At 46.3% G+C, this 14548-nt stretch overlaps 1 protein-coding gene across 1 annotated transcript in view; it reads right to left on the reverse strand.

Moving 5' to 3' along the window:
- Nucleotides 1-13112, reverse strand: part of ENTPD2 (ectonucleoside triphosphate diphosphohydrolase 2) — a 67727-nt gene extending 54615 nt beyond the window's left edge. Inside the window, exon 1 of the mRNA XM_060270609.1 lies at nt 12801-13112. Within this exon, the coding sequence (XP_060126592.1) occupies nt 12801-12917 (117 nt within the window). The 5' untranslated portion in view covers nt 12918-13112. The remainder of the gene's footprint in view (nt 1-12800) is intronic.
- Nucleotides 13113-14548: the final 1436 nt, after the last annotated feature.

Raw genomic sequence — 14548 nt, forward strand, 5'->3', positions numbered from 1 at the left:
CGCAGCACCGGCATAGTCTGCCGAAGCGCAAAAAAAATCCAGCACAGAACGGGTTAAAAAATGAACGCCGTTACACCCAACCATCGCCTGCCAAAGTCCCAGAGAAAAAACAGCACAGAAAGGGTTAAAAACAATCTCTGGCTACCAGCAGCAACAACAACAACAACAAAAAAGGATCTGGGTTTTAACAGCGGAGACAAGCTGTAGCGTGAGGAGGAGCGAGCGGGAGAACAAATGGGGGGGAGACAACAACAACAACAACAACAACAACAACAACAACAACAACAACAACAACAACAGCGCGAATGGGCCGATGGGGCGCGTGCCAGCCGTGAGGGCTCTGCGTGTCACGTCGGACACGCGTGTCATAGGTTCGCCACCGCTGCTCTAGATGCTGCCGTGTAACAAGTCTCAGCATATTTCTGCATTGCAGGGGGGCTGGAGTAGATGACCCTTGAAGTCCCTTCCAAATCTACAGTATATGAGCCGCAAGAGTCCAACAGCATCTTGGAGGGCTTGCTTCTTTATTTCAAATCAGTACACAGAGAAGCTGCAGTCAATTCTTCTTCTTCTCCTTCTTCTCCTTCTTCTCCTTCTTCTCCTTCTCCTTCTCCTTCTCCTTCTTCTTCGTCTTCTTCTTCGTCTTCTTCTTCGTCTTCTTCTTCTTCTTCTTCTTCTTCTTCTTCTTCTTCTTCTTCTTCTTCTTCTTCTTCTTCTTCTTCTTCTTCTTTTCCAATTCTTCTTCTTCTTCTTCTTCTTCTTCTTCTTCTTCTTCTTCTTCTTCTTCTTCGTCTTCGTCTTCGTCTTCGTCTTCTTCTTCTTCCTGGGAATCCCAGAGATGTTCTTTGCAAAGGTCATTCAGCCACTGCCAGAATGAGCCCCTTTTGGTGCGCTTAGGAAATTCTTTCTCTGTTCGGAAGATTGAGTGCCAAGAGACTATTGGGCTTGTCTTGGACTTTTTTCCAATGCAGCGGGGGCCGTTTTAATGAGGATCTCTTGAATTCATTCTTAGAATCATAGAATCCTAGAGTTGGAAGAGACCCCGAGGGCCATCCAGTCCAACCCCTTGCCGAGCAGGAAACACCATCAAAGCCTTCCTGACATGTGCCTGTCAAGCCTCTGCTTAAAGACCTCCAAAGAAGGATGCTCCAGCACACTCCTTGGCAGCAAAACCCACTGCCGAACAGCTCTTACTGTCAGGAAGTTCCTCCTAATCATAGAATCGTAGAGTTGGAAGAGACCACAAGGGCCATCCAGTCCAACCCCCTGCCGAGCAGGAAACACCATCAAAGCATTCCTGACAGATGGCTGTCAAGCCTCTGCTTAAAGACCGCCAAAGAAGGAGAATCCACCACACTCCTCGGCAGCAAATCCCACTGCCGAACAGCTCTTACTGTCAGGAAGTTCTTCCTAATGTTGAGGTGGAATCTTCTTTCTTGTAGCTTGAATCCATTGCTCCGTGTCCGCTTCTCTGGAGCAGCAGAAAACAACCTTTCTCCCTCCTCTATATGACATCCTTTTATATATTTGAACATGGCTATCATATCCCCCCTGAACCTTCTCTTCTCCAGGCTAAACATACCCAGCTCCCTAAGCCGTTCCTCATAAGGCATCGTTTCCAGGCCTTTGACCATTTTGGTTGCCCTCTTCTGGACACGTTCCAGTTTGTCAGTATCCTTCTTGAACTGTGGTGCCCAGAACTGGACACAGTACTCCAGGTGAGGTCTGACCAGAGCAGAATACAGTGGTCCTATTACTTCCCTTGATCTAGATGCTATACTCCTATTGATGCAGCCCAGAATTGCATTGGCTTTTTGAGCTGCTGCATCACACTGCTGAGCCATGTCAAGTTTCTGGTCTACCAAGACTCCTAGATCCTTTTCACATGTACTGCTCTCAAGCCGCCTTCTTCTTCTTCTTCTTCTTCTTCTTCTTCTTCTTCTTCTTCTTCTTCTTCTTCTTCTTCTTCTTCTTCTTCTTCTTCTTCTTCTTCTTCTTCTTCTTCTTCTTCTTCTTCCCATCCCAGAGATGTTCTTTGCAAAGGTCATTCAGCCACTGCCAGAATGAGCCCCTGTGGTGCGCTTAGAAAATTCTTTCTCTGTTTGGAAGATTGAGTGCCAGGACTTCTCCAAGAGACTATTGGGCTTGTCTTGGACTTTTTTGCAATGCAGCGGGGGCTGTTTTAATGAGGATCTCTTGAATTCATTCTCTCTCTCTCTCTCTCTCTCTCTCTCTCTCTCTCTCTCTCTCTCTCTCTCTCTCTCTCTCTCTACACCTCTGTGGCTATTTCCTTTCTCAGGAAAATAGAAAAAGAATCCTTCAGTAGCACCTTAAAGACCAACTAAGTTTTTATTTTGGTATATGAGCTTTCGTGTGCATGCACACTTCTTCAGATACACTGAAATAGGAGTCCCCAGGCGCTTAGGTGGAGAAGGGGTGGGGAGGGGTGGGGATGGGGAGGGGGGATCACTCAGGAAGCGGGTGATAGACTGACTGATAGCCGTTGATGACCGAAAACGACTGCAAATGGTTTTGCATGGAAAAAGCAAGGGTGGAGATGGCTGAAGATCGCTTTATCATGTATAATGAGATAAGAATCCTATGTCTTTGTTCAAACCAGGTCCCTCCATGGTTTTGAGCTTGGGGATAAGTTGCAATTCAGCAGCTTCTCTTTCCAGTCTATTTCTGAAATTCTTTTGTAGTAAGACAGCTACTTTGAGAAAGCTTGATCATGCATCATGAGATAAGAATCCGATGTCTTTGTTCATCCCAGGTGGCTCCGTGGTTTTAAGCTTGGGAATGAGTTCCAATTCAGCAACTTCTCTTTCCAGTCTGTTCCTGAAATTTCTCCGTAATAAAACAGCTGCTTTGAGATCTTGTCTAGAATGTCCTGGAAAATTGAAGTGTTCTCCTACTGGTTTCTCTGTCTTGTGGTTCCTGATGTCAGATTTATGTCCATTTATCCTTTGGCATAGTAGGGTTTGGCCTGTCGGTCCAATATAGAGAGCTGAAGGGCACTGTTGGCATTGGATGGCATACACAATGTTAGAAGATGAGCAATTGAATAGTCCTGAGATGGTATGTTGGATGTTGTTGGGGCCAGTAATGGTGTTGTCCGGGCGTATGCGGCAGCAAAGTTGGCATCTGGGTTTATTGCAGGCTCCGGTACCAGGGTCCATGTTAAGTCTGGTGGTTGTATTATTGTGGGTGAGGAGTTGTTGAAGATTGGGCGCTTAAGATGTCAGTTTGTGGCAGTACATTTTGCTTCCGAGCGAGAGAGAAATTGGGAAACAGGACTTCAGGATTGCTCATTGTCTCATTTGGCAGGCTGCGGATGAAGTCACACGTTGGCAGAGTTACAGGAGAGCCGGGGAGAGTTCCAGCTGGAAAGTAGGAACGAAAGCGAGGAAAGAGCACAGCATGTATATAACTCGTGAGTGACTCGAATGCTGATCTGGAGGAAGGGTTCTGTCTTGGGCCCAGTCTTCTTCAACATCTTGACCAATGACTTGGATGATGGGCTTGGATGAAGGTGTCTGTCTTCCAAGATGTCTGTCTGCTGTAGAAATTGGAAGATGGCTCCTCCTCATCCTGGAGAGTAGTGACTAGTGGGAAGAACCACGGGGTTCTGTCTTGGGCCCAGTCTTATTCAACATCTCCATCAATGACTTGGATGATGGGCTTGAGGGCATCCTGAGCAAGTTGGCAGACGACACCAAACTGGGAGGGGTGGCTAATACCCCAGAGGACAGGATCACACTACAAAATGACCATAACAGATTAGACAACTGGGCCAAAGCAAACAAGATGAATTTGAACAAGGAGAAATGTAAGGGCAAAAAAAAATATGAAAGGCACAAATACAGGATGGGGGACGCCTGGCTTGAGAGCAGTACATGTGAAAGGATCTAGGAGTCTTGGTAGACCACAAACTTGACATGAGTCAGCAGTGTGATGCAGCAGCTCAAAAAGCCAAGGCAATTCTGGGCTGCATCAAGAGGAGTATAGCATCTAGATCGAGGGAAGTAATAGGACCACTGTATTCTGCTCGGGTCAGACCTCACCTGGAGTACTGTGTCCAGTTCTGGGCACCACAGTTCAAGAAGGATACTGACAAACTGGAACGTGTCCAGAGGAGGGCAACCCAAATGGTCGAAGGCCTGGAAACAATGCCTTATGAGGAACGGCTTAGGGAGCTGGGTATGTTTAGCCTGGAGAAGAGAAGGTTAAGGGGTGATATGATAGCCATGTTCAAATATATAAAAGGATGTCATATAAAGGAGGGAGAAAGGTTGTTTTCTGCTGCTCCAGAGAAGTGGACACGGAGCAATGGATTCAAACTTCAAGAAAGAAGATTCCACCTCAACATCAGGAAGAACTTCCTGACAGTAAGAGCTGTTCGGCAGTGGGATTTGCTGCCAAGGACTGTGGTGGAGTCTCCCTCTTTGGAGGTCTTTAAGCAGAGGCTTGACAGCCATCTGTCAGGAATGCTTGGATGGTGTTTCCTGCTTGGCAGGGGGCTGGACTGGATGGCCCTTGGGGTCTCTTCCAACTCTAGGATTCTATGATTCTATGAAACTACAAGAAAGAAGATTCCACCTCAACCTTAGGAAGAACTTCCTGACAGTAAGAGCTGTTCGGCAGTGGGATTTGCTGCCAAGGAGTGTGGTGGAGTCTCCTTCTTTGGAGGTCTTTAAGCAGAGGCTTGACAGGCATATGTCAAGAATGCTTGGATGGTGTTTCCTGCTTGGCAGGGGGTTGGACTGGATGACCCTTGTGGTCTCTTCCAACTCTACGATTCTAGGATTCTAACCTAGATAAAATGACAGCGGCCATAAGAAACACAACCAAAACAGAGGGTGCAAAAAGAGTGGAAGCTAGTGGAAGAATATTTGAAAAAAAGAAGGCATAGATGATAAATCAAGAGTTTGTCTAAATTGATCTCGATATCGTTCAAAGGGAAATTAGAGGGAAGAGAGGAAACAGCAAAAAAAGACGCCCCCTCGGGAAGAGCGGGGAGAATTAAAGCAGAGAAAACAGGATAAAACGAGAGATGACAAAAAAAACGGTATATCAACCATCGGAAGCATCTTTTACTTTTTTATTCCCTTTTCTATTTTTTTTACTTTCATCTTTACTTTTTCTTTTTCTGTATCTTGGAAATTTATAGTTCTTATTTTCAGTTTATACCAGGGTCCTCAAACGAAGGCCCGGGGGCCGGATGCGGCCCAATCGCCTTCTAAATCCGGCCCGCGGACGGTCTGGGAATCAACATGTTTTTCATGAGTAGAATGTGTTTTTTATTTTATTTTAAATGCATCTCTGGGTTATTTGTGGGGCCTGCCTGGTGTTTTTACAAGAATAGAATGTGTCCTTTTATTTAAAATGCATCTCTGGGTTATTTGTGGGGCCTGCCTGGTGTTTTTACAAGAATAGAATGTGTCCTTTTATTTTAAATGCATCTCTGGGTTATTTGTGGGGCCTGCCTGGTGTTTTTACAAGAATAGAATGTGTCCTTTTATTTAAAATGTATCTCTGGGTTATTTGTGGGGCAAAGGAATTTGTTCTTCTTCTTTTTTTCAAAATATAGTCCGGCCCCCCACAAGGTCTGAGGGACAGTGGACCGGCCCCTTACTGAAAAAGTTTGCTGACCCCTGGTTTATACAGTATATATATATATATATTCAGTTTTTGTATATATAATTTACAGTATAGTTATATATCTCTTTTGTGTTTTTTTCTTTGACTTTATTTCATGTTTTCTGTGTATCGACGTTATTCTGTATTTAGGTTATATATGATGTTTTTTTTTTTTAACGTACTGTTTTAAAAGAAAGAAAGAAAGGTTTGTGGTTTTTTTTTTTTTAAAAAAAGGAAGATTTCCACGGTGCAAAAATGCGGTCAAAGAAGAAAAGGATGAGTACAAAGAAGTCTCTTTCACAATCTCTCTCCGCGCAGCCTCGCTCCATTTGCAAACTGCACCAGCAAGTATATAATATTCTTAATGGTTAACCTGACCCTGCTTCAATGCGCCACTTCATTTCCTAAGCTCACATCACCATTTCGCAATAGATCCTAGTTGCTTGCCAAATACCTGCTTGCAGGGTGGATTTGATTTAAATCAAACTGATTTAAATCACGATTTAAATCACGATTTAAATCCCTAGCCGGTAAGGCTTGATTGAAATCATCCTGTAGTTTTCTACATCAAGGCTAATTCTTGCTGGTATAACCTTAATATGCAAGTAGTTGAAGATTTTTAGAATCACAACTTTTCCTGTTAGTTTTTTTATCCCCAGTTGAATGGGTTAATCGTTCATCTTTGGACCACTTTACTGTTGTACTTAGGAAGGTTATCCTGACAGTAAGAGCTGTTTGGCAGTGGGATTTGCTGCCAAGGAGTGTGGTGGAGTCTCCTTCTTTGGAGGTCTTTAAGCAGAGGCTTGACAGGCATATGTCAAGAATGCTCGGATGGTGTTTCCTGCTCGGCAAGGGGTTGGACTGGATGGCCCTTGGGGTCTCTTCCAACTCTAGGATTCCATGATTAGGAAGAACTTCCTGACAGTAAGAGCTGTTCGTCAGTGGGATTTGCTGCCAAGGAGTGTGGTGGAGTCTCCTTCTTTGGAGGTCTTTAAGCAGAGGCTTGACAGCCATATGTCAGGAATGCTTTGGTGGTGTTTCCTGCTTGGCAGGGGGTTGGACTGGATGGCCCTTGTGGTCTCTTCCAACTCTATGATTCTATGATTCTATGAACTTCCTGACAGTAAGAGCTGTTCGGCAGTGGATTTTGCTGCCAAGGAGTGTGGTGGAGTCTCCTTCTTTGGAGGTCTTTAAGCAGAGGCTTGACAGCCATATGTCAAGAATGCTTGGATGGTGTTTCCTGCTCGGCAGGGGGTTGGACTGGATGGCCCTTGGGGTCTCTTCCAACTCTAGGATTCTATGATTAGGAAGAACTTCCTGACGGTAAGAGCTGTTCGGCAGTGGGATTTGCTGCCAAGGAGTGTGGTGGAGGTCTCCTTCTTTGGAGGTCTTTAAGCAGAGGCTTGACAGGCATATGTCAAGAATGCTTTGATGGTGTTTCCTGCTTGGCAGGGGGTTGGACTGGATGGCCCTCGTGGTCTCTTCCAACTCTACGATTCTATGATTCTATGAAATATATGAAAGGATGTCATATAGAGGAGGGAGAAAGGTTGTTTTCTGCTGCTCCAGAGAAGCGGACACGGAGCAATGGATTCAAACTTCAAGAAAGAAGATTCCACCTCAACATTGTTAATACTTAACAATAACCATTTAAATAGATTTATTCAACTGAAACAATAGCATTGCAGCCTATGTTATTTGCTTCAACAAACATCCATGTTTGTTAACTAGTTTGGCTAAACAAAAACAAAATATATATCTTTTAAGAAACTTAGACTGTCAGCCCAGCCTACACATGAAAAACTTAAATACTGTCCACTCCAAACAATCGGAAAAAGATTGTTTCTATTCTATTCACTGAACTGAATATGCCTGTCCAAGCCTCTGCTTAAAGACCTCCAAAGAAGGAGACTCCACCACACTCCTTGGCAGCAAATCCCACTGCCGAACAGCTCTCACTGTCAGGAAGTTATTCCTAATGTTGAGGTGGAATCTTCTTTCTTGAAGTTTGAATCCATTGCTCCGTGTCCGCTTCTCTGGAGCAGCAGAAAACAACCTTTCTTCCTCCTCTAAAATCATAGGGTTGGGAGAGACCCCAAGGGTCATCCAGTCCAACCCCCTGCCGAGCCGGAAACACCATCCAAGCATTCTTGACATATGCCTGTCAAGCCTCTGCTTAAAGACCTCCAAAGAAGGAGACTCCACCACACTCCTTGGCAGCAAATCCCACTGCCGAACAGCTCTTACTGTCAGGAAGTTCTTCCTAATGTTTAGGTGGTCATACTATTAACCCTTGGCAGCAAATTCCAGAGATTCCCAAGGAGCAAGGTCAACCTTGCGAGAAAAGATTAATGCAATCTCGTGGTATTTCTAGTATTGAAATGCTACTGTTGTTGTTCATGTTTATATTTGCTATTATGTTGTTGTTGTTGTTGTTGTTGTTGCTAGATATGAAAGGAGCAAGCAGAACCTTGATGAGTGTATATTGTGAAAAGAGAGTGGGGAGCTATGGATGTGGGGCTAAGGCAGTGTTGGGCAACCTTTTGAGCTTGGTGTGTCAAAACTCGCCAAAAAACCGAGCATAACTCGGGTGGTGTGTCACTTTGAGAAAAAAACCATAATTTCACGATATTTATAGTTTAAATAACAAAAATGTATAATTGTAATATATAACTGTATTCAATAAACTCACAACTAATTATTTAACCAAACCAAAAAACCCTTATTTATCACAAAGTGCCCAGAGTTGTTGAGCTTTTTGGGGGGGAGCTGCTGACCAATGTTTTGGAGGTTTTTTGGAGGGTGCAAAAGTTGCTGTGCTTTTTTGGGGGGGGGTGCCCCAAAGCTGCTGCCCTTTCTGGGAGGGAAAGAGAACAGAAATAAATGACGAATAATACCTTCGCCGGAACTAACCCGCAGCACCGACATAGTCTGCCAAAGCGCCAAAAAACCCGGCACAGAACGGGTTAAAAAACGAACGCTGTCACACCCAATCGTCGTCTGCCAAAGCGCCAGAGAAAACAGCACAGAAAGGGTTAAAAAACCAATCTCTGGCTACCAGCAACAACAACAGCAAAAAAAAGGATCTGGGTTTTAACAGCGGAGACAAGCTGTAGCGCGAAGGGGGAGCGAGCGGGAGAACAAATGGGGAGGGGGGGACAACAGCGGCGGCGCGAATGGGTCGATGGGGCGCGTGCCAGCCGTGAGGGCTCTGCGTGTCACGTCGGACACGCGTGTCATTGGTTCGCCATCACTGGGCTAAGCGCATGGATCTAGTATCAGGCATCCCCAAACTGCGGCCCTCCAGATGTTTTGGCCTACAACTCCGATGATCCCTAGCTAAGAGCAGCAGTGGTCAGGGATGATGGGAATTGTAGTCCAAAACATCTGGAGGGCCGAAGTTTGGGGCTGCCTGATCTAGTACAAGCCTCACCCCTTTGATGCAGGGAATCTCCTCGTACAACAACCCTGAGAGGAGGCCATCTGCTTTAAACCAGTGCAGGAGAAACCATAGTCATAGAATCATAGAATCATAGAGTCGGAAGAGACCCCAAGGGCCATCCAGTCCAACCCCCTGCCATGCAGGAAACACCATCAAAGCATTCCTGACAGATGGCTGTCAAGCCTCTGCTTAAAGACCTCCAAAGAAGGAGACTCCACCACACTCCTTGGCAGCCAATTCCACTGCCGAACAGCTCTGACTGTCAGGAAGTTCTTCCTAATGTTTAGGTGGAATTTTCTTTCTTGTAGTTTGAATCCGTTGCTCCGTGTCCGCTTCTCTGGAGCAGCAGAAAACAACCTTTCTCCCTCCTCTATATGACATCCTTTTATATATTTGAACATGGTTATCATATCACCCCTTAACCTTCTCTCCTCCAGGCTAAACATACCCAGCTCCCTAAGCCGTTCCTCATAAGGCATCGTTTCCAGGCCTTTGACCATTTTGGTTGCCCTCTTCTGGACACGTTCCAGCTTGTCAGTATCCTTCTAGTCCATTCCACTGTCCACCGCTTCATTCAAAGCCTTTTTTTCTGGAAATGTGAACCCCCTAATCTGGGTCCTTATCCTCTGGAGCGAAAGATAAGAGAGAACAGCATTCCAAATTCATGATTCATAGGAAAGACTACTGTAAAATTTAAATAAAGATAGACCAAGGAGAAAAGGAAAACTAGTAGATTACAGTGGTACCTCGGTTTATGAACACAATTGGTTCCGGAAGTCTGTTCATAAACTGAAGCGTTCATAAACTGAAGCGAACTTTCCCATTGAAAGCAATGGAAAGTGGATTAATCCGTTCCAGGGGTACTTAAACTGAAGCGTTCATAAACTGAAGCGAACTTTCCCATTGAAAGCAATGGAAAGTGGATTAATCCGTTCCAGACGGGTCCGCGGAGTACTTAAACTGAAGTGTTCCTAAACTGAAGCATGGGTGTAATTGGTTCCGGAAGTCTGTTCATAAACTGAAGCGTTCATAAACTGAAGCGAACTTTCCCATTGAAAGTAATGGAAAATGAATTAATCCGTTCCAGATGGGTCCACGGTGTTCATAAACTGACAATTCATAAACCGAGGTGTTCATAAACCGAGGTTCCACTGTACTATTATAAAATGCAACAAGAGGGTATGCAGCCAGGACGTAAAATTAATCAAAGTGGAAAAACAATTGAAAAAAGGTATCTGGTAGAATACATAATGGGACGAAATTAACTGGAGGGGAAGGAAAACCAAAAGAGAGAGAGGAGGAAGTCAAGTTGGGGGAAATGAGGTGAAGATAAAAACAAAGAACAGGAAGAAAAATGCAATGACTTGAGACACAAGCCCAGGTCGACAATTGGTATGAAAGGATACTTTATTTGAGAAATGTTATAAATGGATACCTGTGGTTTCTTTTTCTTTTTTGTATGGAATTGCTTTTTCTTCGTTTTTATGTGATTTGTTACTGTACATAGTTGTAAAATCAATAAAAAGCATTTTTTTTAAAAAATTCCAAATATTTGAAGATGCCTCCTATTGCATTTAAAAATAAAATAAAACCAGGCATCTCTCCAAAACAGAAAACGACAAAGTGTCCAAGAAGATACCTCACACCAATCCAATAAACCATGATTAAAAGGAAGGCACAGAAACTGGGAGTATTTCCAGCAAACAGAACGCTCCTTTGTAGCAGGTTAGACCTTTTGTCCATCCAGCCTCCTCGGACTGGGAGCAGGATCCTCCCAGGGTGGGCCTTAGGCCTCTCCCATGATCTGGAATCTTCTGCAAGCCAAGCAGATGTCCTATGCCAGCAAAGTCCTGATCTAAACGGACGATCCTTGCGTTCTTAAAATGTTTCCGGAGCGCTTGAGATGACTGTTTGCCTTTCCCTTCAGGGAGAAGGGAAGAAAGATGGTGACAGTATTGGGAGGGGGTTGGATCCTGAGATGGGAGGGCCCGGTGCAGACCCTGCTCCACTGGAAGATCTTGAAGGAGCTGCTGTGTGATCAACTGGGACTTAGAATCATAGAATCGTAGAGTTGGAAGAGACCCCGAGGGCCATCCAGTCCAACCCCCTGCCAAGCAGGAAACACCATCCAAGCATTCTTGACATATGCCTGTCAAGCCTCTGCTTCAAGACCTCCAAAGAAGGAGACTCCACCACACTCCTTGGCAGCAAATTCCACTGCCGAACAGCTCTGACTGTCAGGAAGTTCTTCCTAATGTTTAGGTGGTTATACTATTAGAATCATAGAATCCTAGAGTTGGAAGAGACCACAAGGGCCATCCAGTCCAACCCCCTGCCAAGCAGGAAACACCATCCAAGCATTCTTGACACATGCCTGTCAAGCCTCTGCTTAAAGACCTCCAAAGAAGGAGACTCCACCACACTCCTTGGCAGCAAATCCCACTGCCGAACAGCTCTTACTGTCAGGAAGTTCTTCCTAATGTTGAGGTGGAATCTTCTTTCTTGAAGTTTGAATCCATTGCTCCGTGTCCGCTTCTCTGGAGCAGCAGAAAACAACCTTTCTCCCTCCTCCATATGACATCCTTTCATATATTTGAACATGGCTATCATATCACCCCTTCACCTTCTCTTCTCCAGGCTAAACATACCCAGCTCCCCAAGCCGTTCCTCATAAGGCATCGTTTCCAGGCCTTTGACCATTTTGGTTGCCCTCTTCTGGACACATTCCAGCTTGTCAGTATCCCTCTTGAACTGTGGTGCCCAGAACTGGACACAGTACTCCAGGTGAGGTCTGACCAGAGCAGAATACAGTGGTCCTATTACTTCCCTAGATCTAGATGCTATACTCCTCTTGATGCAGCCCAGAATTGCATTGGCTTTTTGAGCTGCTGCATCACACTGCTGACTCATGTCAGGTTTGTGGTCTACCAAGACTCCTAGGTCCTTTTCACATGTACATCCAGAGAAGCGTACACGGAGCAATGGATTCAAACTACAAGAAAGAAGATTCCACCTCAACATTAGGAAGAACTTCCTGACAGTCAGAGCTGTTCAACAGTGGAATTTGCTGCCAAGGAGTGTGGTGGAGTCTCCTTCTTTGGAGGCCTTTAAGCAGAGGCTTGACAGGCATATGTCAAGAATGCTTTGATGGTGTTTCCTGCTCGGCAGGGGGGTTGGACTGGATGACCCTTGTGGTCTCTTCCAACTCTAGGATTCCATGATTCTATGAATTTAATTTAGGGAGGCCATAGTGAAAGGCTTGCCAAATGCACACCCAGAAAGGAAGCAGGACTGAATGTGGATCCCCCTGGGTCTGGATCCTATTGTGTTTCCCTGAGCAAGGGGAGTAGCCTCTGAGCACACGCAAAGTGCCACTGTCCCTCTTTTCTGAATACCTGCCGGCAGCTCTCATATACCTTGGTTTAAGCAACTGCTCCTGCGACCTGCCTGCAGCCAAACGCTGCCCCTAGCGCGCGCCCCCCCCTCCGTTTGCAAAGCTGAGCGCCTCTGCGCATGCATGCTCGATGCTCTGCAGCCCAACGCTGCCCCTAGCGCGCGCCCAACCCTCCGTTTGCAAAGCTGAGTCCCTCTGCACATGCTCGGCGGCGGTGCTGCTCTCCTTCCTGGAGAAGACAGAGCTGCGCCGGCCCGATTGAGGTATCTCCCCGCGGCGGAGGCTGAGCCGCCGGAGGTCTGGATTGTGCCCGGCGCTGCCTACCTTCAAGGCGGGCGGCTCCCGCAGGTCCTTGGCGGGCAGGCAGAGGAGCAGCAGTCCCGCCACGGCCGCCAAGCCCAGCCCGACCAGAAGAAGCGCAGCCACCTTCTGGTTCCCCATCTCTCGCCTGCAAAACCGGAGCCGACGGTGCGCCTCGCCTGCGCTCCGACGCCGCCGCTGCTGCTCCAAAGGCTGCGCTCCGCCTCCTTCCTGGCCGGGCAGGATCCAGGGGCTGGCGTAGCCCAAGAAGAAGGAGGAAGGCGAGGCGGGACCTGACTGGGCAGGTAGAGAATAAGAGTCTCCTCCTCCTCCTCCTCCTCCTCCTCCTCCTCCTCCTCCTCCTCCTCCTCCTCCTCCTCCTCCTTTTAGCGATGCTGCCAAGTCAAACTTGGACTGGGCTTGCTGGGAAGTGCGGTTGTTGTTGTTTAGTCGTTTAGTCGTGTCCGACTCTTCGTGACCCCCTGGACCAGAGCACGCCAGGCACTCCTGTCTTGCACTGCCTCCCGCAGTTGGGTCAAACTCATGTTCGTAGCTTCGAGAACACTGTCCAACCATCTTGTCCTCTGTCGTCCCCTTCTCCTAGTGCCCTCCATCTTTCCCAACATCAGGGTCTTTTCCAGGGAGTCCCCTTCTCCTTGTGCCCTCCATCTTTCCCAACATCAGGGTCTTTTCCAGGGAGTCCCCTTCTCCTTGTGCCCTCCATCTTTCCCAACATCAGGGTCTTTTCCAGGGAGTCCCCTTCTCCTTGTGCCCTCCATCTTTCCCAACATCAGGGTCTTTTCCAGGGAGTCCCCTTCTCCTAGTGCCCTCAATCTTTCCCAACATCAGGGTCTTTTCCAAGGATTCTTCTCTTCTCATGAGGTGGCCAAAGTCTTGGAGCCTCAGCTTCACGATCTGTCCTTCCAGGGAGCACTCAGGGCTGATTTCCTTCAGAATGGAGAGGTTTGATCTTCTTGCAGTCCATGGGACTCTCAAGAGTCTCCTCCAGCACCATAATTCAAAAGCATCAATTCTTCGGCGATCAGCCTTCTTGATGGTCCAGCTCTCACTTCCATACATCACTACTGGGAAAACCAGAGCTTTAACTAGACGGACCTTTGTCGGCAAGGTGATGTCTCTGCTTTTGAAGATGCTGTCTAGGTTTGTCATTGCTTTTCTCCCAAGAAGCAGGCGTCTTTTAATTTCGTGACTGCTGTCACCATCTGCAGTGATCAAGGAGCCCAAGAAAGTCCAATCTCTCACTGCCTCCATTTCTTCCCCTTCTATTTGCCAGGAGGTGATGGGACCAGTGGCCATGATCTTGGTTTTTTTGATGTTGAGCTTCAGTGCGGTATCAGCAGTATATTGTCTCCCTGCTTCTTTAACTGGATATGGAACAACTGATTGGTTCAAAATTGGGAAAGGAGTACGACAAGGTTAATAAAAAAAATCCCTTCAGTAGCACCTTAAAGACCAACTCAGTTTTTATTTTGGTATGAGCTTTCGTGTGCAGGCGCACTTCTTCAGGCGAAGCGAAATAAAAAAAATCCCTTCAGTAGCACCTTAAAGACCAACTAAGTTTTTATTTTGGTATGAGCTTTCGTGTGCAGGCGCACTTCTTCAGGCGAAGCGAAATAAAAAAATTCCCTTCAGTAGCACCTTAAAGACCAACTAAGTTTTTATTTTGGTATGAGCTTTCGTGTGCAGGCGCACTTCTTCAGGCGAAGCGAAATAAAAAAAATCCCTTCAGTAGCACCTTAAAGACCAACTAA

This window comes from Zootoca vivipara, chromosome Z, assembly GCF_963506605.1.
Source record: "Zootoca vivipara chromosome Z, rZooViv1.1, whole genome shotgun sequence".
Taxonomy (NCBI): domain Eukaryota; kingdom Metazoa; phylum Chordata; class Lepidosauria; order Squamata; family Lacertidae; genus Zootoca; species Zootoca vivipara.